At 40.5% G+C, this 12,709-nt stretch overlaps 4 protein-coding genes across 5 annotated transcripts; 2 read left to right on the top strand and 2 right to left on the bottom strand.

Moving 5' to 3' along the window:
- Positions 1-515: 515 nt before the first annotated feature.
- On the top strand, positions 516-3,440 carry LOC108605501 (casein kinase I). Its single transcript, XM_017995249.2, has 4 exons — positions 516-774; positions 1,782-2,026; positions 2,104-2,878; positions 2,956-3,440. Exons 2-4 carry the CDS (start codon positions 1,948-1,950, stop codon positions 3,131-3,133), a joined length of 1,032 nt encoding a protein of 343 aa, XP_017850738.1. The 5' UTR covers positions 516-774; positions 1,782-1,947; the 3' UTR covers positions 3,134-3,440.
- An 875-nt stretch (positions 3,441-4,315) lies between these two features.
- LOC108605891 (protein cortex) lies at positions 4,316-6,385 on the top strand. Of its 2 annotated transcripts, XM_017995705.1 has the most exons (6): positions 4,316-4,769; positions 4,827-5,070; positions 5,141-5,323; positions 5,374-5,748; positions 5,814-5,963; positions 6,032-6,385. In XM_017995705.1, exons 1-6 carry the CDS (start codon positions 4,533-4,535, stop codon positions 6,289-6,291), a joined length of 1,449 nt encoding a protein of 482 aa, XP_017851194.1. In that variant the 5' UTR covers positions 4,316-4,532; the 3' UTR covers positions 6,292-6,385. The 2 variants fall into 2 exon arrangements, with proteins under 2 accessions (XP_017851194.1, XP_017851195.1); XM_017995706.2 differs by lacking the exon at positions 6,032-6,385 and having other exon boundaries at positions 5,821-5,943.
- A 68-nt stretch (positions 6,386-6,453) lies between these two features.
- On the bottom strand, positions 6,454-9,096 carry LOC108605486 (casein kinase I). Its single transcript, XM_017995181.1, has 3 exons — positions 8,919-9,096; positions 7,955-8,729; positions 6,454-7,893 (listed from the first exon to the last, which is right to left on the bottom strand). Exons 1-3 carry the CDS (start codon positions 8,995-8,997, stop codon positions 7,719-7,721), a joined length of 1,029 nt encoding a protein of 342 aa, XP_017850670.1. The 5' UTR covers positions 8,998-9,096; the 3' UTR covers positions 6,454-7,718.
- Positions 9,097-9,297: 201 nt separating this feature from the next.
- LOC108607255 (DNA topoisomerase 3-beta) lies at positions 9,298-12,593 on the bottom strand. The gene is made up of 5 exons (XM_017997938.1): positions 12,137-12,593; positions 11,330-12,074; positions 10,225-11,275; positions 9,774-10,167; positions 9,298-9,710 (listed from the first exon to the last, which is right to left on the bottom strand). Exons 1-5 carry the CDS (start codon positions 12,225-12,227, stop codon positions 9,415-9,417), a joined length of 2,577 nt encoding a protein of 858 aa, XP_017853427.1. The 5' UTR covers positions 12,228-12,593; the 3' UTR covers positions 9,298-9,414.
- Positions 12,594-12,709: the final 116 nt, after the last annotated feature.

Below are 12,709 nucleotides of genomic sequence, written 5' to 3'. Positions count from 1 at the left end.
ATACAATCGATTTTTAGCGATGTATGTTAAAGGTCAAGGAAAAGTTGAACTGATGCACTTGATTTTTCGAATTTTGCAATGAAATAATTAATTTAAAGTATTCTTTGTGCTATTTTTAGGATTGTATTTTTATTTGTATGTTATAATCTTATTTAATTCTACTTTTTTTATTCAACAAGATTTTCCATGCATAATTGGCATGTGACTTAATTCTTATTTAATTTATTTGAATCTGTAAACAATTTAATTAAGTCGACGTAAACAACTTAATTAGACATGAAGGATATAATCAAAAGCATCAAAACTCAATGTATAAATAAGATGAAATATAATCGTTATCAAAATATATCGAGTTCCGTTTACAGTGTACAATGTACAGAGTTGTAAAGTAAACTTGTTATCGATAGTTGAGCATGCAATTACGAATACGAAGTGTTTAACAGAGCCCCCGAGGTGGCTAACAGCGACTGTAAAGTAACAGTGCATGTTTGCACTAGCAAAAGCATTTTTGCTGGAAGTCTAACCATTTTATTTTATTTAATAAAATACATAAAATTCCTGTTTTTTCCGTTGTGCGCGTATGAAAAGTGTAAAAAGAGATTTGTGTAACAACTGAGTGACGGATATTGGGTTCGCCTGCAGACAAAGACACATTATTTACGACATATATTGTGTATTTGTCTTTTATTTTTTGGTCGTTCGTACGTTTTGGCCCCCAACACAATAGTAAAAAAGCCAACCTTGAGAAACACCCAGCACAACAGTTTCACTTTGGTAAGATTTTCAACGATAAAATTATTGTGAAAACTGTGCAGAGCATTTGTTATTGCCATCGGAGTTCAATATGCGTTTCAATGCGGGCAGCTGTTTGACTCAAATTTTCTTTTGTGTAAAAAAAATAGAAACGAAAACATGTAAGGTGCAGTAGTGGCAACTGTGAGTGAGTGTGCTCGTGTGTGTGAGTGTTTCTGCAGCTGTGTGCGTTCGCTTTGAATGTGTGAGAGCATGTATCATTGCTAATGTGTTGGTGCTGCTATGTTGTTGTCATGAGTGTGTGTGAGTGAGTGTTTTTTTTTTTTTTTTTGTAATATGCATTCCAACGGGGTAAAGAAGCTGCTGCTGCAACTGTTTGCTTGTGTGTATAGTTGTTGTTGCAGTTGTACCTGTCGCCGTTCCCGTACTCATTCCAATTCCCGTTCCTGTTGTTGTTGTTGCTTATCGTTTATCAACCCGTTGTCTATTTTTAAAGAAAAATCGACAACAATAATGAAAATTAATAATCGATCAACAAATTTGAGTCTGTTTACGTCTGCTTTCGTTCCTGGGCCCACCTGACACTACGACTGTTGGTTGGGGAGTCCAATACCAATACCAATACCAATACACAAACACAAGCGTGCATACATGCACACATAAACAAATAAATTAAAGGCACATTGTCGACTACTATATGTGAGCTAAGCTATCGATTCAAATTTTAATTTCATTATGAGAACAGACAATTTCGAAACCTAGATCAAATTTAAAACCAGTGCACAGTATGTAAAAAACGAGTAAGTTTTCACAAACTAAAATAACAAACGACAATGCGACAACAACAGCAGCGACAACAACAAGAACTACAATCGACAACGACAAAGATGGTCAACGAAAGAAAGAAAAAAAGTTAGAAAAGAAAGTCTTTTTGAGCCCCACGCCTCTCTCTCGGTGATGCGTGCGACAACATTTTTGCCCGCCTTAACACACATCCAATACTTACAAATGTTTTTTGCCTTTAACAGTCTTTGCAGATCTTGCCTGAATACTGTATAGATAAATAAATAAATATATATCTATATATAGATACATTGGATTATCTATATACATAGATATAAATATACATTTGTCTATTGTTGATCAACACATTAAGATTGTAAAAAAATCGTGCGGAGGAGCCATAGCAACAATATGGACAAAATGCGGCTGATGAAGGATAACCGCCCCGAAGTAATTGTCGGTGGCAAATATCGGGTGATACGCAAGATTGGTAAGTTATTTATACCATAGAATGATTATTTAGCTGCGAGACAGAGACATATAAATGTTAACATTAACGAATTGCAGGTAGCGGCTCCTTTGGCGACATCTATCTGGGGATGAGCATTACGACTGGCGAGGAAGTGGCCATCAAGATGGAGAGTGCCAGTGCAAGGCATCCTCAGCTGCTGTACGAGGCGAAACTGTATCGCATATTGAGTGGCGGCGTCGGATTTCCACGCATACGCCATCACGGCAAGGAGAAGAATTTTAATACGCTGGTAATGGATCTGCTGGGACCATCGTTGGAGGACCTATTCAACTTTTGCACGCGCCACTTTACAATAAAAACTGTACTCATGTTGGTCGACCAAATGATAGGTCGCCTCGAGTATATACATCTCAAGTGCTTCATTCACCGTGATATTAAGCCCGACAACTTTCTGATGGGCATTGGCGGTCACTGCAATAAACTTTTCTTGATCGATTTTGGATTGGCCAAGAAGTTCCGTGACCCACACACACGCCTACACATCCTGTACCGCGAGGACAAGAACTTGACGGGCACTGCGCGTTATGCATCAATCAATGCCCATTTGGGTATTGAGCAATCGCGTCGCGACGACATGGAATCGCTGGGCTATGTGATGATGTACTTCAATCGCGGAGTGTTGCCCTGGCAGGGGATGAAGGCCAACACCAAGCAGCAGAAATATGAGAAAATCTCGGAAAAGAAAATGTCAACGCCCATCGAGGTGCTCTGCAAGGGCTCACCGGCCGAGTTCTCCATGTACTTGAACTATTGTCGTAGTTTGCGCTTTGAGGAACAACCCGACTACATGTACCTACGTCAATTGTTCCGGTTAGTAATTTAAATTGGCATTAATTTGTGAATCGCGTAACTCTTATCGTTATTCTCTCTCTGTTTTCCATTTGCAGCATTCTGTTCAGAACACTAAACCATCAGTATGATTATATCTACGACTGGACAATGCTGAAGCAGAAGACCCATCAGGGACAGGCGAATCCCGCCCTGTTGTTGGAGCAGTTGGAGCCACGCAACGATCGGGATAAGGAGAAAGAGAAACCCAACTGCAAACCTCTGATAACAGAATAATTGGCCGACAGTCGTGAAGGAGAAGAGGATGCAAGCGGAAAGCCGCTGAGTTTGTGTTTTATTACGTGATGAAGAACGAGCACATACATATACATATATATAATAAGCAAAATATATGTGTATATGTATACATATTATGAATGATAGCAACAACAACAAGAATAAGCAGCAGCAACAACAATAATATCTTGCTTGCTGTTTGAATGATTTAGCAGCGGGAGATAGGATGTTTCTTAATATTAATTTAAATTCAATACTAAACAAATAAGAAACCAGTATAAATACAACAACAAAAAAACCAAGATCAACAACAACAACAAGAACCACAACAAAATATATCTTTAAAAAAAAGGTTCACTCAAACAACAATAAAACAACAAAAACAATTCAAAACATACATACATAAATACACATAATACACTTTTCATATATACATACTATACACACACACACACACATCCACACACAACACACACACATACGTAACAAGCAAAAATCAACAACACTTAGTATAATAAACCCAAATGAAAAACTATAAAAAGTAAATGATAATAATAATAACTGTGCATATATATATATATATATATATATTATATATGTATGTATATATATAAGTAGAGCAAACATATACACACCAATTTGTCTCGTGTATATACTACATATATATGCATATACATATTAAATATACACAAACATGAAAAAGCTAATACGAAAATTAATATAAAGAATAAAAATCAAATAAGCAACAGCTGATGCAAAATAAAACTCAATTATAATAATACATAATAATTAAAGCAACACGGATGTCAAGCCCATAAGTAAAAGAATAATACAAAAATATATAAAACAGAAAATCCAAAAAAAAAAAACAAACAAAAAACATTAAAAACAAAATATATATATAAAATATGATAAAATAAAAACACAAAAAACGCAAAACTGCAAAGTAATTTTGCATAGTAAGCAAGTAATAATTATAAAAATAACTTATATTTAATTTTTTGAATTACATCAATAAATATGTTGAAATTAAAAACAATAAAATCACATGCACTTTTTAATGAAATTGAATAATTATTTACAAATGTTAACAAAATCAATTAGTATAAGAGATGTACGAAAATTGTTAAATATGTATGATCCAACCAATTGATATTAATTTTGAAATATTCAATGTAGTTTATAATCTGTTAATTTCCCTTAAGAACTTCAACAGACGCCACTGCTGGCAGCGCAAGAACCGTTAAAGTTTAGTGTAAGAGGCTTGCGCTCGCACTCTCTTTATCTGTTTGGCTGGATGCTCTTGGAAGAACTACAGTTAGTTGCGCTAGCGTTGAGTGCTTGACATTGGATTGACTTTGTGAAAATGGCGTAGTTAGTTGTTGGTGAGACGTCCAATATGAATGTTTGTGAGAGTCCCAGTAAATTGAAGACGACAGACGCCGAGTCGTTGTCCACATTTGTTAAATTAAGGCGCAGCAGGGATTGGCAAAACGAGGTATACACTAGTAAACAGCGGATAATATCAAAGTATAGCTACGGCGATAGATTCATACCGCAACGGTTCAACTCCATGAAGCTGGACACCAATATAAACTATGTAGGCAAGACAGCAGAGCAGGACATTCTACACAATGTAAGTATCAAGTGTGTCAACTCTTGGCTGCGTCCTAATCAAGCAGGCACGTTTTAGGATTTCAAGCTCAACTCCAGCTACTGGCGCCAAGCAAAGTTCGTGACCAACATCAACGAAATATTCAACATACAGCACTCGCGTCTGCTGCACTTTGGCAGCCAGACACAGCCAGAGTACAGCCTGCAGAGCAGACGCAGCTGCTCAGCACTGAAGACTGAAGATTGGGCTTGCCTGGCACGCTTGCGTCCGTCTGCCTGGCCGGATGTTACCAATGCCATGCCACAGACTTCTGTATCGTACAGTAAGCATCATCATCTGATATATGTATTTATAAATAAGACCAGCAGCACATTTATCGTGTTTACAAGCAGATCCCAATCGCATGGACTGGTCGACGAGCAAGCAAATAGCGCTCTCCTTTAAGGAAAACATCATTGTCTGGCGTGAGGGACAGGACATCACTATGGTCTTTAAAGTCAACTCTGCACGTGCCTTGAAGTATTCACCTTGCGGACGCTACTTGGCCATAAGTTGCATGGATATGTCTATTCCGGGTTAGACTTGCCTTCAACATAATTTTCAAAGTCCTTAACTTTTGCTTTAGTTGTGGAGCTCTGGGAGGTGCTGGATGAGGATGAGTTTCTGGTATCCAATGGCAAATTCTTCAAGAAAATCTACAAATTCATTAGCAGTATTGAATGGACCCATGACAGCAAGCAGATTGTCTGCGGCACTGGCAGCGGTCACATCATTGTATACTCCATCCACGACATGTCGACCCAAAAGATTCTAAGCCAGCATAAGCACAAGATAAAACGCATTAAGTTATCCTCAGCGGGGCGTTACTTAGCTACGTCAGATTACAAGGGATTGATCTATGTATTTGATACCAATAGCTATAATGTTGTAGCACAGCTTGACTGCAATGTGGGTGGGCTGTTCGACTGGCACCCCTGGTCGGAGCCGGAGTTGGCTATCGGTGAGTTCATGTCGCCGCTGTCTTACTCTTATATCTATTATAATCCATTTCGCATGCATGTTAAGTGAATAGATCGCCAGCGTTTATACAAATCTACAATGTGAAACGCTGCGAAACCGTCGCCTCTTATAAACGGGGCGATACTTGGATCTGCATCAACTCCATAAACTTTAATAAGATTACAGGCGAGCTGCTGGTTAACGTGTTTCGCCTTGGTAACGCCTTGTCCCATCAACAAATGCAATTCACATTTTTTAATTCAAATAACACTTTACGACTTTAGATGAGGGCTATTGTGAGTGTAAGATTATTGTTTTATCGTCGCTAAATCGTGTGGTGGATGTGCTAAATTCTCACGGCAAGGGCGCGATTTTTATGATGTGGAGTCCGGATGGTAAGAAGCTTTGCACAGCTGGTCTGGACGAATCTTTCTGCATTTGGAATTTCTGCCCTGGAATCAAGCTGGATGCTAAGGTACGTCAAAAGCCGGAATCCAAAAAGCAGCGCTCAAGCGTATTAGAACTCTATCATGCTTTCAAATAAGCTGATGTCAATGTCATGTCGCATCGGGGGCTTAGGCTAAACCTAAATGTACATTATTATTACTAATCAACATTTTATATTTGTTTTAAAGTAATCAGTGTTTAAGCTAAATATCTGTAAATTGCTTCTCCTCTTTATTATTTGTAAACACTTGTTTTTAATTCTATATATTTATATTAGATACTGTCTAAACTATAAATTATACATCCAAATCTTGTTTGTTTGTTTTGCTTGCCTTGGCAAAGATCAGTTCGCAAAAAGTCGTGGGAACGCAGCAACATTTGTTGTTGTTGCCACGCCCACATTTGTGTTGGTTTGATTATTTGTTTCTTATTAAATTCATATTATTTTCATATCGTTGTCGTTGTAATCAATTTCTCGTCGATCGAGGCGGTTTTAAACTTTAAACAAATTTTGTCATGTTTTTTTTCTCTCATTAGCCAAAAGATATCTTATTTACATATATGCATGTGTATGTGTGTGTGTGTGTGTTGTGTAGCACAGCTAGAAAGAACGCCTAAAAGACGTGTAGACTAAATACATAAACATATGTATGTGCTATGTATATAGCTTGTAACTTAAGTAAACGATGAATATGGAAAAAATATTTTTGCTTCTAGATATTTTTCTTTTTTCAACTAATTGATGAACATGTTTGTGGTTTAACCACTAAGCTGCACAAGCAGTGGTGTCATTATAAGATATATATATATATTTATATATATGTAGTACATGTATGTGTGTGTTTATGTGTATGAAAATGAATAAGCGATGCACTGCTACTGGGTCTGATAACAAGTCCACCGCAACAAACTATATAGCATTGATAACAAAATCTCCCTGGTATATATATACATATATATGCACATGTGCATATGTCTGTATACAGCAATAGGACTTTGTGATGTCGTTTTGCGTCATGCTCACTTAGAATTTACAGATTTTGGTGGTGAATTGAGGCACGTGTAGTATCAATTGTGTAACACTAAATTCTATATACACTCGATAGCTTTTTAACATGTTCTCTATCTCTAATCTAACTCTATCTCATTCGCTTACATTTGAGTTGTATAAAAAATAAACTATGATTTGATACATGCATATACATATATACTATACATATATGGTACAGAATATATACAGAATATATGTATATGTCTATGTATATGTTTCAACTTCAACTTGTAGCGTGTAGTCGTCCTCATTAGCTGGCAATGCAGCCAGTGCATTTAGTTGACTGACATTGCTCTTCGGCTAATGTCGCAAATCAATTTCATTCATATTCGATAATTGTAAAGTTATTGTGTATGTGGGTATGCTACTATTTTTCCCTAGTCTTAGCTCCGCCCCTCCCTATCACTCTCCCCACATTTCATTGATTCCGTTGACTGCTGTTCCGGAGCTAAGGCTGAAGGCTTTGTGTGCGTCTAGTTAGTCAACGCTGGCGTCTTGTTGCTGCCCTGCTTTTCTTTCTCACGCTCACGCTCCTCAGCTGTCAGCATATTTGATGAGTTCTGTTGCTGGTTCTGATGAGTCTTCTGCTTCAGCATGGTCCAATCGTATATGTAGTCATACTGATGATTCAGCGTGCGGAATAAGATACTGTGGACATATTTGGTTTCAAAACTGTTGACAACTGTGCTAAGTGCTAAGTTGTACTTACCGGAAAAGCTGGCGCAAGTACATGTAGTCTGGTGACTCTTCAAAGCGCAGAGTACGGCAATAGTTTAAGTACATGGCGAATTCTGCCGGATAACCCTTGCATAGCACCTCAATGGGTGTCGACATTTTCTTCTCCGAGATCTTGTCGTATTTTTGTTTCTTGGTGGTCGCCTTCATGCCCTGCCAGGGCAATACGCCGCGATTAAAGTACATCATCACATATCCTAAAGATTCCATATCATCGCGACGCGACTGCTCGATGCCCATGTGTGCGTTTATGGATGCGTAACGTGCGGTGCCTGTCAGGTTCTTCTCTTCGCGATAGGGAATATGCATGCGCTTGTGTGGATCGCGATACTTTTTGGCCAGCCCAAAGTCAATCAAGAAGAGTTTATTGCAATAACGCCCAATGCCCATAAGGAAGTTATCTGGTTTAATATCGCGATGAATGAAGCACTTCAAGTGCACATAATCCAAGCGTCCAATCATCTGATCCACCAACATAAGCACCGTCTTGATGGTGAAATGGCGACTACAAAAATTGAACAAGTCCTCCAGCGATGGCCCAAGCAAATCCATCACTAGTATGTTAAAGTTCTTTTCATTGCCGTAGAAGCGTATACGCGGTATACCGACACCGCCACTTAGCACACGATAGAGCTTGTATTCGTAAAGCAGCTGTGGATGACGCGCATTGGTGGCCTCCATTTTAATAGCGACCTTCTCGCCGCATTGTATGCTTACTCCCAGATAGATGTCGCCAAAGGAGCCGCTGCCTGTTGAAAACAAATCAGTCAGACAATGTGACCAATACGACACACGAACCGACCAATGCATGGCTTAGTCACTTGACTGCGTAAAAATGTCTACACTGACAATGACCATGCCTTTTGGTAATAGCAAGTATGCTAGGAAACGCAAATAATATTTTGACTGCTGGTCGCTGCTGGGCCACTGTCACTTACCAATTTTACGTATAATTCTGTATTTGTCGCCCACAATTATTTCAGATCGGTGGTTCATCATTTTGATCAATTTGTCCATTTAGTTGCCGTAGACCGACAATGTTATCAAAAACAATTCAAATGAAACAAAACAATAAAAATATTAGTCGGTGCTTAAACTATTTGCTTGTCTTGTCAGTGTCAGTTGTATGCAAAAACATAAAGTGAATATCGATACATCGATATACTATCGAGCAGATGACTATGGTTGCGATAGATTTTTCCGCGCACTTATCGAGCCATCCAGCACGGCTCGTATCGTATCGCTATCGACCGCGCAGTTCTGAAATCGACAAAATCCATGGAACAAAACAATGTATGGTATTTTACAGTTTGTTTATTAACGACAAAATGTGAATTACACAAATTTTAAAGTTTTTTTATGACCGCGAAAATGTGAATTACAGAATTAAATGCATTTTTGGGATAACATCATATCCTCGAAATCTATTGACTGTCATACGAAATATGCCGCCAATTGTGCCATTTTGTCCCTAGGCGGCCGACCACCGCGTCCACCGCGACCATGACCATTAACTAATGCGCCAGCGTTGCCACCAGGAGGGCCACCACGAGGACCGCCATTTCTTACTTGCCGCGAGGCCACAGCTCGATGTTTTTCCACCAGATGTGCAAAATCCATCGAACAGAATACGCAGCCCGTTTTTTCCTCGCTGCCATCCTTGAATTTTGACTTCTCCGGTTTGTACACAACATTAACCACCTGTGCACCGCAATCTTGGCATCTGATATCTAAAAAAATTATTTATATTATTCATAAGAGATAAGTTATGAGCACAAAAGTGGTGTACTGACCTTCGACAGTGACTTTAACGGCTCCTTTGAAGCAGTTAATAATGACATCACAACGATTGCAGACCATCTTCCAAGAGGGCGATAGCGTGCAGTCCAAGACGAGAATGCCAGTCTCGCACTCAACGCAACTTGATATGCCCAACGTGTAGAGTGAGTGTGGGCAGCTGGGGTGCGTGCAGGAATTGCAGCCAGATAACTTGGGCATGTCCCTGAATGGCGGATGATTGTAGCAGTACGGGCAAAATGGAAACGAACGCCCCTTAGCGCCCGTGGAGAAGGCCAACAGCTCAAAATCATCCAGCGGACACTTATACTCTCGATACACCTTTACATTGCCATTGGGCAGCGTGTAATTCTCATCGCAGGTCGTGCAATACAAACGCGCAGGTTTGGTCTGCAAAAGGATATATATAGATTAATGAAAGTTTTGTGGGAATTAACTACATCTTACCTGTATATATTTCATGTAGCGTCGACACTTGCCGCAGCGCGAATGCGCCTTGCCGGACTCTGCCAGCGGGGAGAAGTTTATTTCAAAGAGCATGTCCATGCTTAGAATGTGATCCACAAAATACATGAATTTAAGCTTAAAGATTCTAATGGCATGGCGCAGCACAGCTTTGAAATCAGCTGAGCCCTTGGCAATCAGCGTCAGCGCATGCTCCACTTCCGAACGCATGGTTGGAAGCACTAGTTCTGGATCGATCTTTTGATAGCCATGCACCAGCACAATGCCCAGCGTAGTGGGTATGAGCTTGCGTCCGGTTTCAATGCGCACATAATTGCGCTGGCATATGTTATTAATGTGCACCGGTATGGAGGCGTCAGTGCCAATGGCATGCTGCTCCATGAGCGTTATAAGCTCAGCCTCGGTGAGGTAATCAGGCGGACCCGTTTGGCCCTCTGACATGCGCACATCATTGATGGCCACTTTTGTGCCCTGAACAAACGGTGGAATGGCCTCATCTTTACCAAAGGCGAGCCAGGTCATAACCTTGGTGTAACCCGCATCGATTAACACGTTGCTGGTGCAGCTGAAACCTTCGCCGCCGGCACGGAGTTTGACTGTGGTTACGCGATATTTTAGATCCCGCGACACTGTGCCCATAAAGTGACGGCAAATGAACTCGTAGACACGCCAGGTGTCACGATCAAACTCACTGCGTTGAGCAAGCTTCATGGGCGTTATGGGCGGATGGTCGCCAGCATCCTTACCCTTACGCGGCGTTTGAAAATCGCTTGATATGGCGCGGGCCTCTGCGCCAAAGTCACTTGACGGCGTCAGCACGTGCATCACGGCATGAAGGTCAAAGTTCTCCGGATACTGATTGGTCTCTGTGCGCGGATAACTTATATATCCTTGAGTATAAAGACGTTCCGCAATTTGCATGGCTTGAAAGGGACCGATGCCCAAGCCAGAGCTGCAAATCCTCATCAGCTCCACCGTATTCAAAGCCTGCGGCTTGCTCTTGAACGCTTCCTTGGTGGTGACGCTCTCCACGCTGCGATGAAAAAAATAATAGAATTACAACATCAATTGTTATGTCTTGGCTTACGTGGCCACTTTGTGCTCCTTGACGCGATTGAGCAGCATATTGGTAAGGTCTTTTTTGAAGACTCGCCCACGCTCCCAATCCAGCGTAAACTCCGGATGGCCAGCAAGCATCTGCAGATACCAAAAGCTTTCGGGCTTGAAGTTTTGTATATCATCATGACGTTTAACGCAAAAGCCCAGAGTGGGCGTTTGGCAGGGTCCGTACGAAATGAGCGACGAGTCTAGATCCCCATATCGTCCTTGAAAAAATTTGGTCTGGAAGCGTGTAAAGGCACAACCAATGCGCAAATCTAATTCCTGTCGCGCGTCCACCGACTTCGCCTCATTTTCATTGGGATGGCCAAGTTTTTCCATTGCACCCTTTATATCTTTTTCGGTTATAGCCGAGAAATGTGCACGGTACGTCACTTTAGGACTATACACATTCTGTATGACATGCTGCACAGCATCCATGACCTCAAAGCATATATTCTCACCCTCCTTGTCACAATCGAGCCAGAGCACCAAAGTATCGCAGCCGCGCGCTTCCTGTGCCAGAAACGAGCGCATTTGTTGCTTCGGATTGCATTCCTTCTTTTCGGTTGGACAACCAAAAAGTTCTACGGGATCCACCTTATCCCAGGAGTTGAATTTACTAATAAAATCCAGTGACATCACATGACCGCACACTGATGTCATCTTAAAGTGTACAGTACCCTCATTGCGGAACTGGCCCGACCATTCGTGCGTGGAGCAACTACTGTTACCTGTAAGTAATTTTATATTATCTCCCAATTTTGGGCATCAATAATTGTGTTGGATTGCTTACCTCGCCTTGGTACGCTTCGTCCATTTGAAAGTATTGCAGCTAATGAGGCAGCCAGCGAGGGCTTCTCGGCAACCATCAATACGTTCCTCATGGTCTAAACGCGTTGATGATGACACCTTTTCCGTTTGTTGTTGCTTGCTTTTGCTTGTTGTTGTTGATTTTGTATGTTGCTGCTGGGCACAATGGTGCAGAATGGGAGAGTGAGATGTTTCTTTCTCAAAAGGCACTCGCATAGATTCACCTATACGCGTGCATGAGTTTGTGTGTGTATATGCATGCTTATGTAGGTGTTTGTCTGAGATTTCACTACCAGCCGGTCCCTTTTTAATGTAATACTTGACGGCCAGGCGAGATTTTTCTCCCACATATGCAGTGTATGTAGAACTTTATTTCACTTCCGGCTGTTTAGTAAACAAATACGTAAATTTGTTAAAGACTATTTTGCAAAACTCCCTTAACCGCTGTAATTGCTATAGATGCGCAAATAAATATCGGCATATCGATAGGTATTTTTCTGGTATTTTTTCATAAAGCTAATAGTTGGTCTTTCCACTTCGTTGGTATTTATCGCTT

This window comes from Drosophila busckii, chromosome X (assembly GCF_011750605.1).
Source record: "Drosophila busckii strain San Diego stock center, stock number 13000-0081.31 chromosome X, ASM1175060v1, whole genome shotgun sequence".
Taxonomy (NCBI): Eukaryota; Metazoa; Arthropoda; class Insecta; order Diptera; family Drosophilidae; genus Drosophila; species Drosophila busckii.
Note: the sequence above shows the minus strand (reverse complement) of the source record. Positions and strands in the feature narration are given on the sequence as shown.

Bases quoted from the DNA above. Each gene is read 5' to 3' on its own strand.
- LOC108607255 (XM_017997938.1), bottom strand. From the start codon at position 12,227: ATGAGGAACGTATTGATGGTTGCCGAGAAGCCCTCGCTGGCTGCCTCA. The intron at 12,075-12,136 runs GTAAGCAATCCA...AATTACTTACAG, and splicing joins ACGAAGCGTACCAAGGCGAG to GTAACAGTAGTTGCTCCACG. The intron at 9,711-9,773 runs GTCAGTACACCA...TAATTTTTTTAG, and splicing joins CGTTAAAGTCACTGTCGAAG to ATATCAGATGCCAAGATTGC.
- LOC108605486 (XM_017995181.1), bottom strand. From the start codon at position 8,997: ATGGACAAATTGATCAAAATGATGAACCACCGATCTGAAATAATTGTG. The intron at 8,730-8,918 runs GTAAGTGACAGT...TGTTTTCAACAG, and splicing joins CAGAATTATACGTAAAATTG to GCAGCGGCTCCTTTGGCGAC. The intron at 7,894-7,954 runs GTAAGTACAACT...ATATGTCCACAG, and splicing joins TACTTGCGCCAGCTTTTCCG to TATCTTATTCCGCACGCTGA.
- LOC108605501 (XM_017995249.2), top strand. From the start codon at position 1,948: ATGGACAAAATGCGGCTGATGAAGGATAACCGCCCCGAAGTAATTGTC. The intron at 2,027-2,103 runs GTAAGTTATTTA...AACGAATTGCAG, and splicing joins TCGGGTGATACGCAAGATTG to GTAGCGGCTCCTTTGGCGAC. The intron at 2,879-2,955 runs GTTAGTAATTTA...TTCCATTTGCAG, and splicing joins TACCTACGTCAATTGTTCCG to CATTCTGTTCAGAACACTAA.
- LOC108605891 (XM_017995705.1), top strand. From the start codon at position 4,533: ATGAATGTTTGTGAGAGTCCCAGTAAATTGAAGACGACAGACGCCGAG. The intron at 5,324-5,373 runs GTTAGACTTGCC...CTTTTGCTTTAG, and splicing joins CATGGATATGTCTATTCCGG to TTGTGGAGCTCTGGGAGGTG. The intron at 5,964-6,031 runs GTAACGCCTTGT...TTACGACTTTAG, and splicing joins GGTTAACGTGTTTCGCCTTG to ATGAGGGCTATTGTGAGTGT.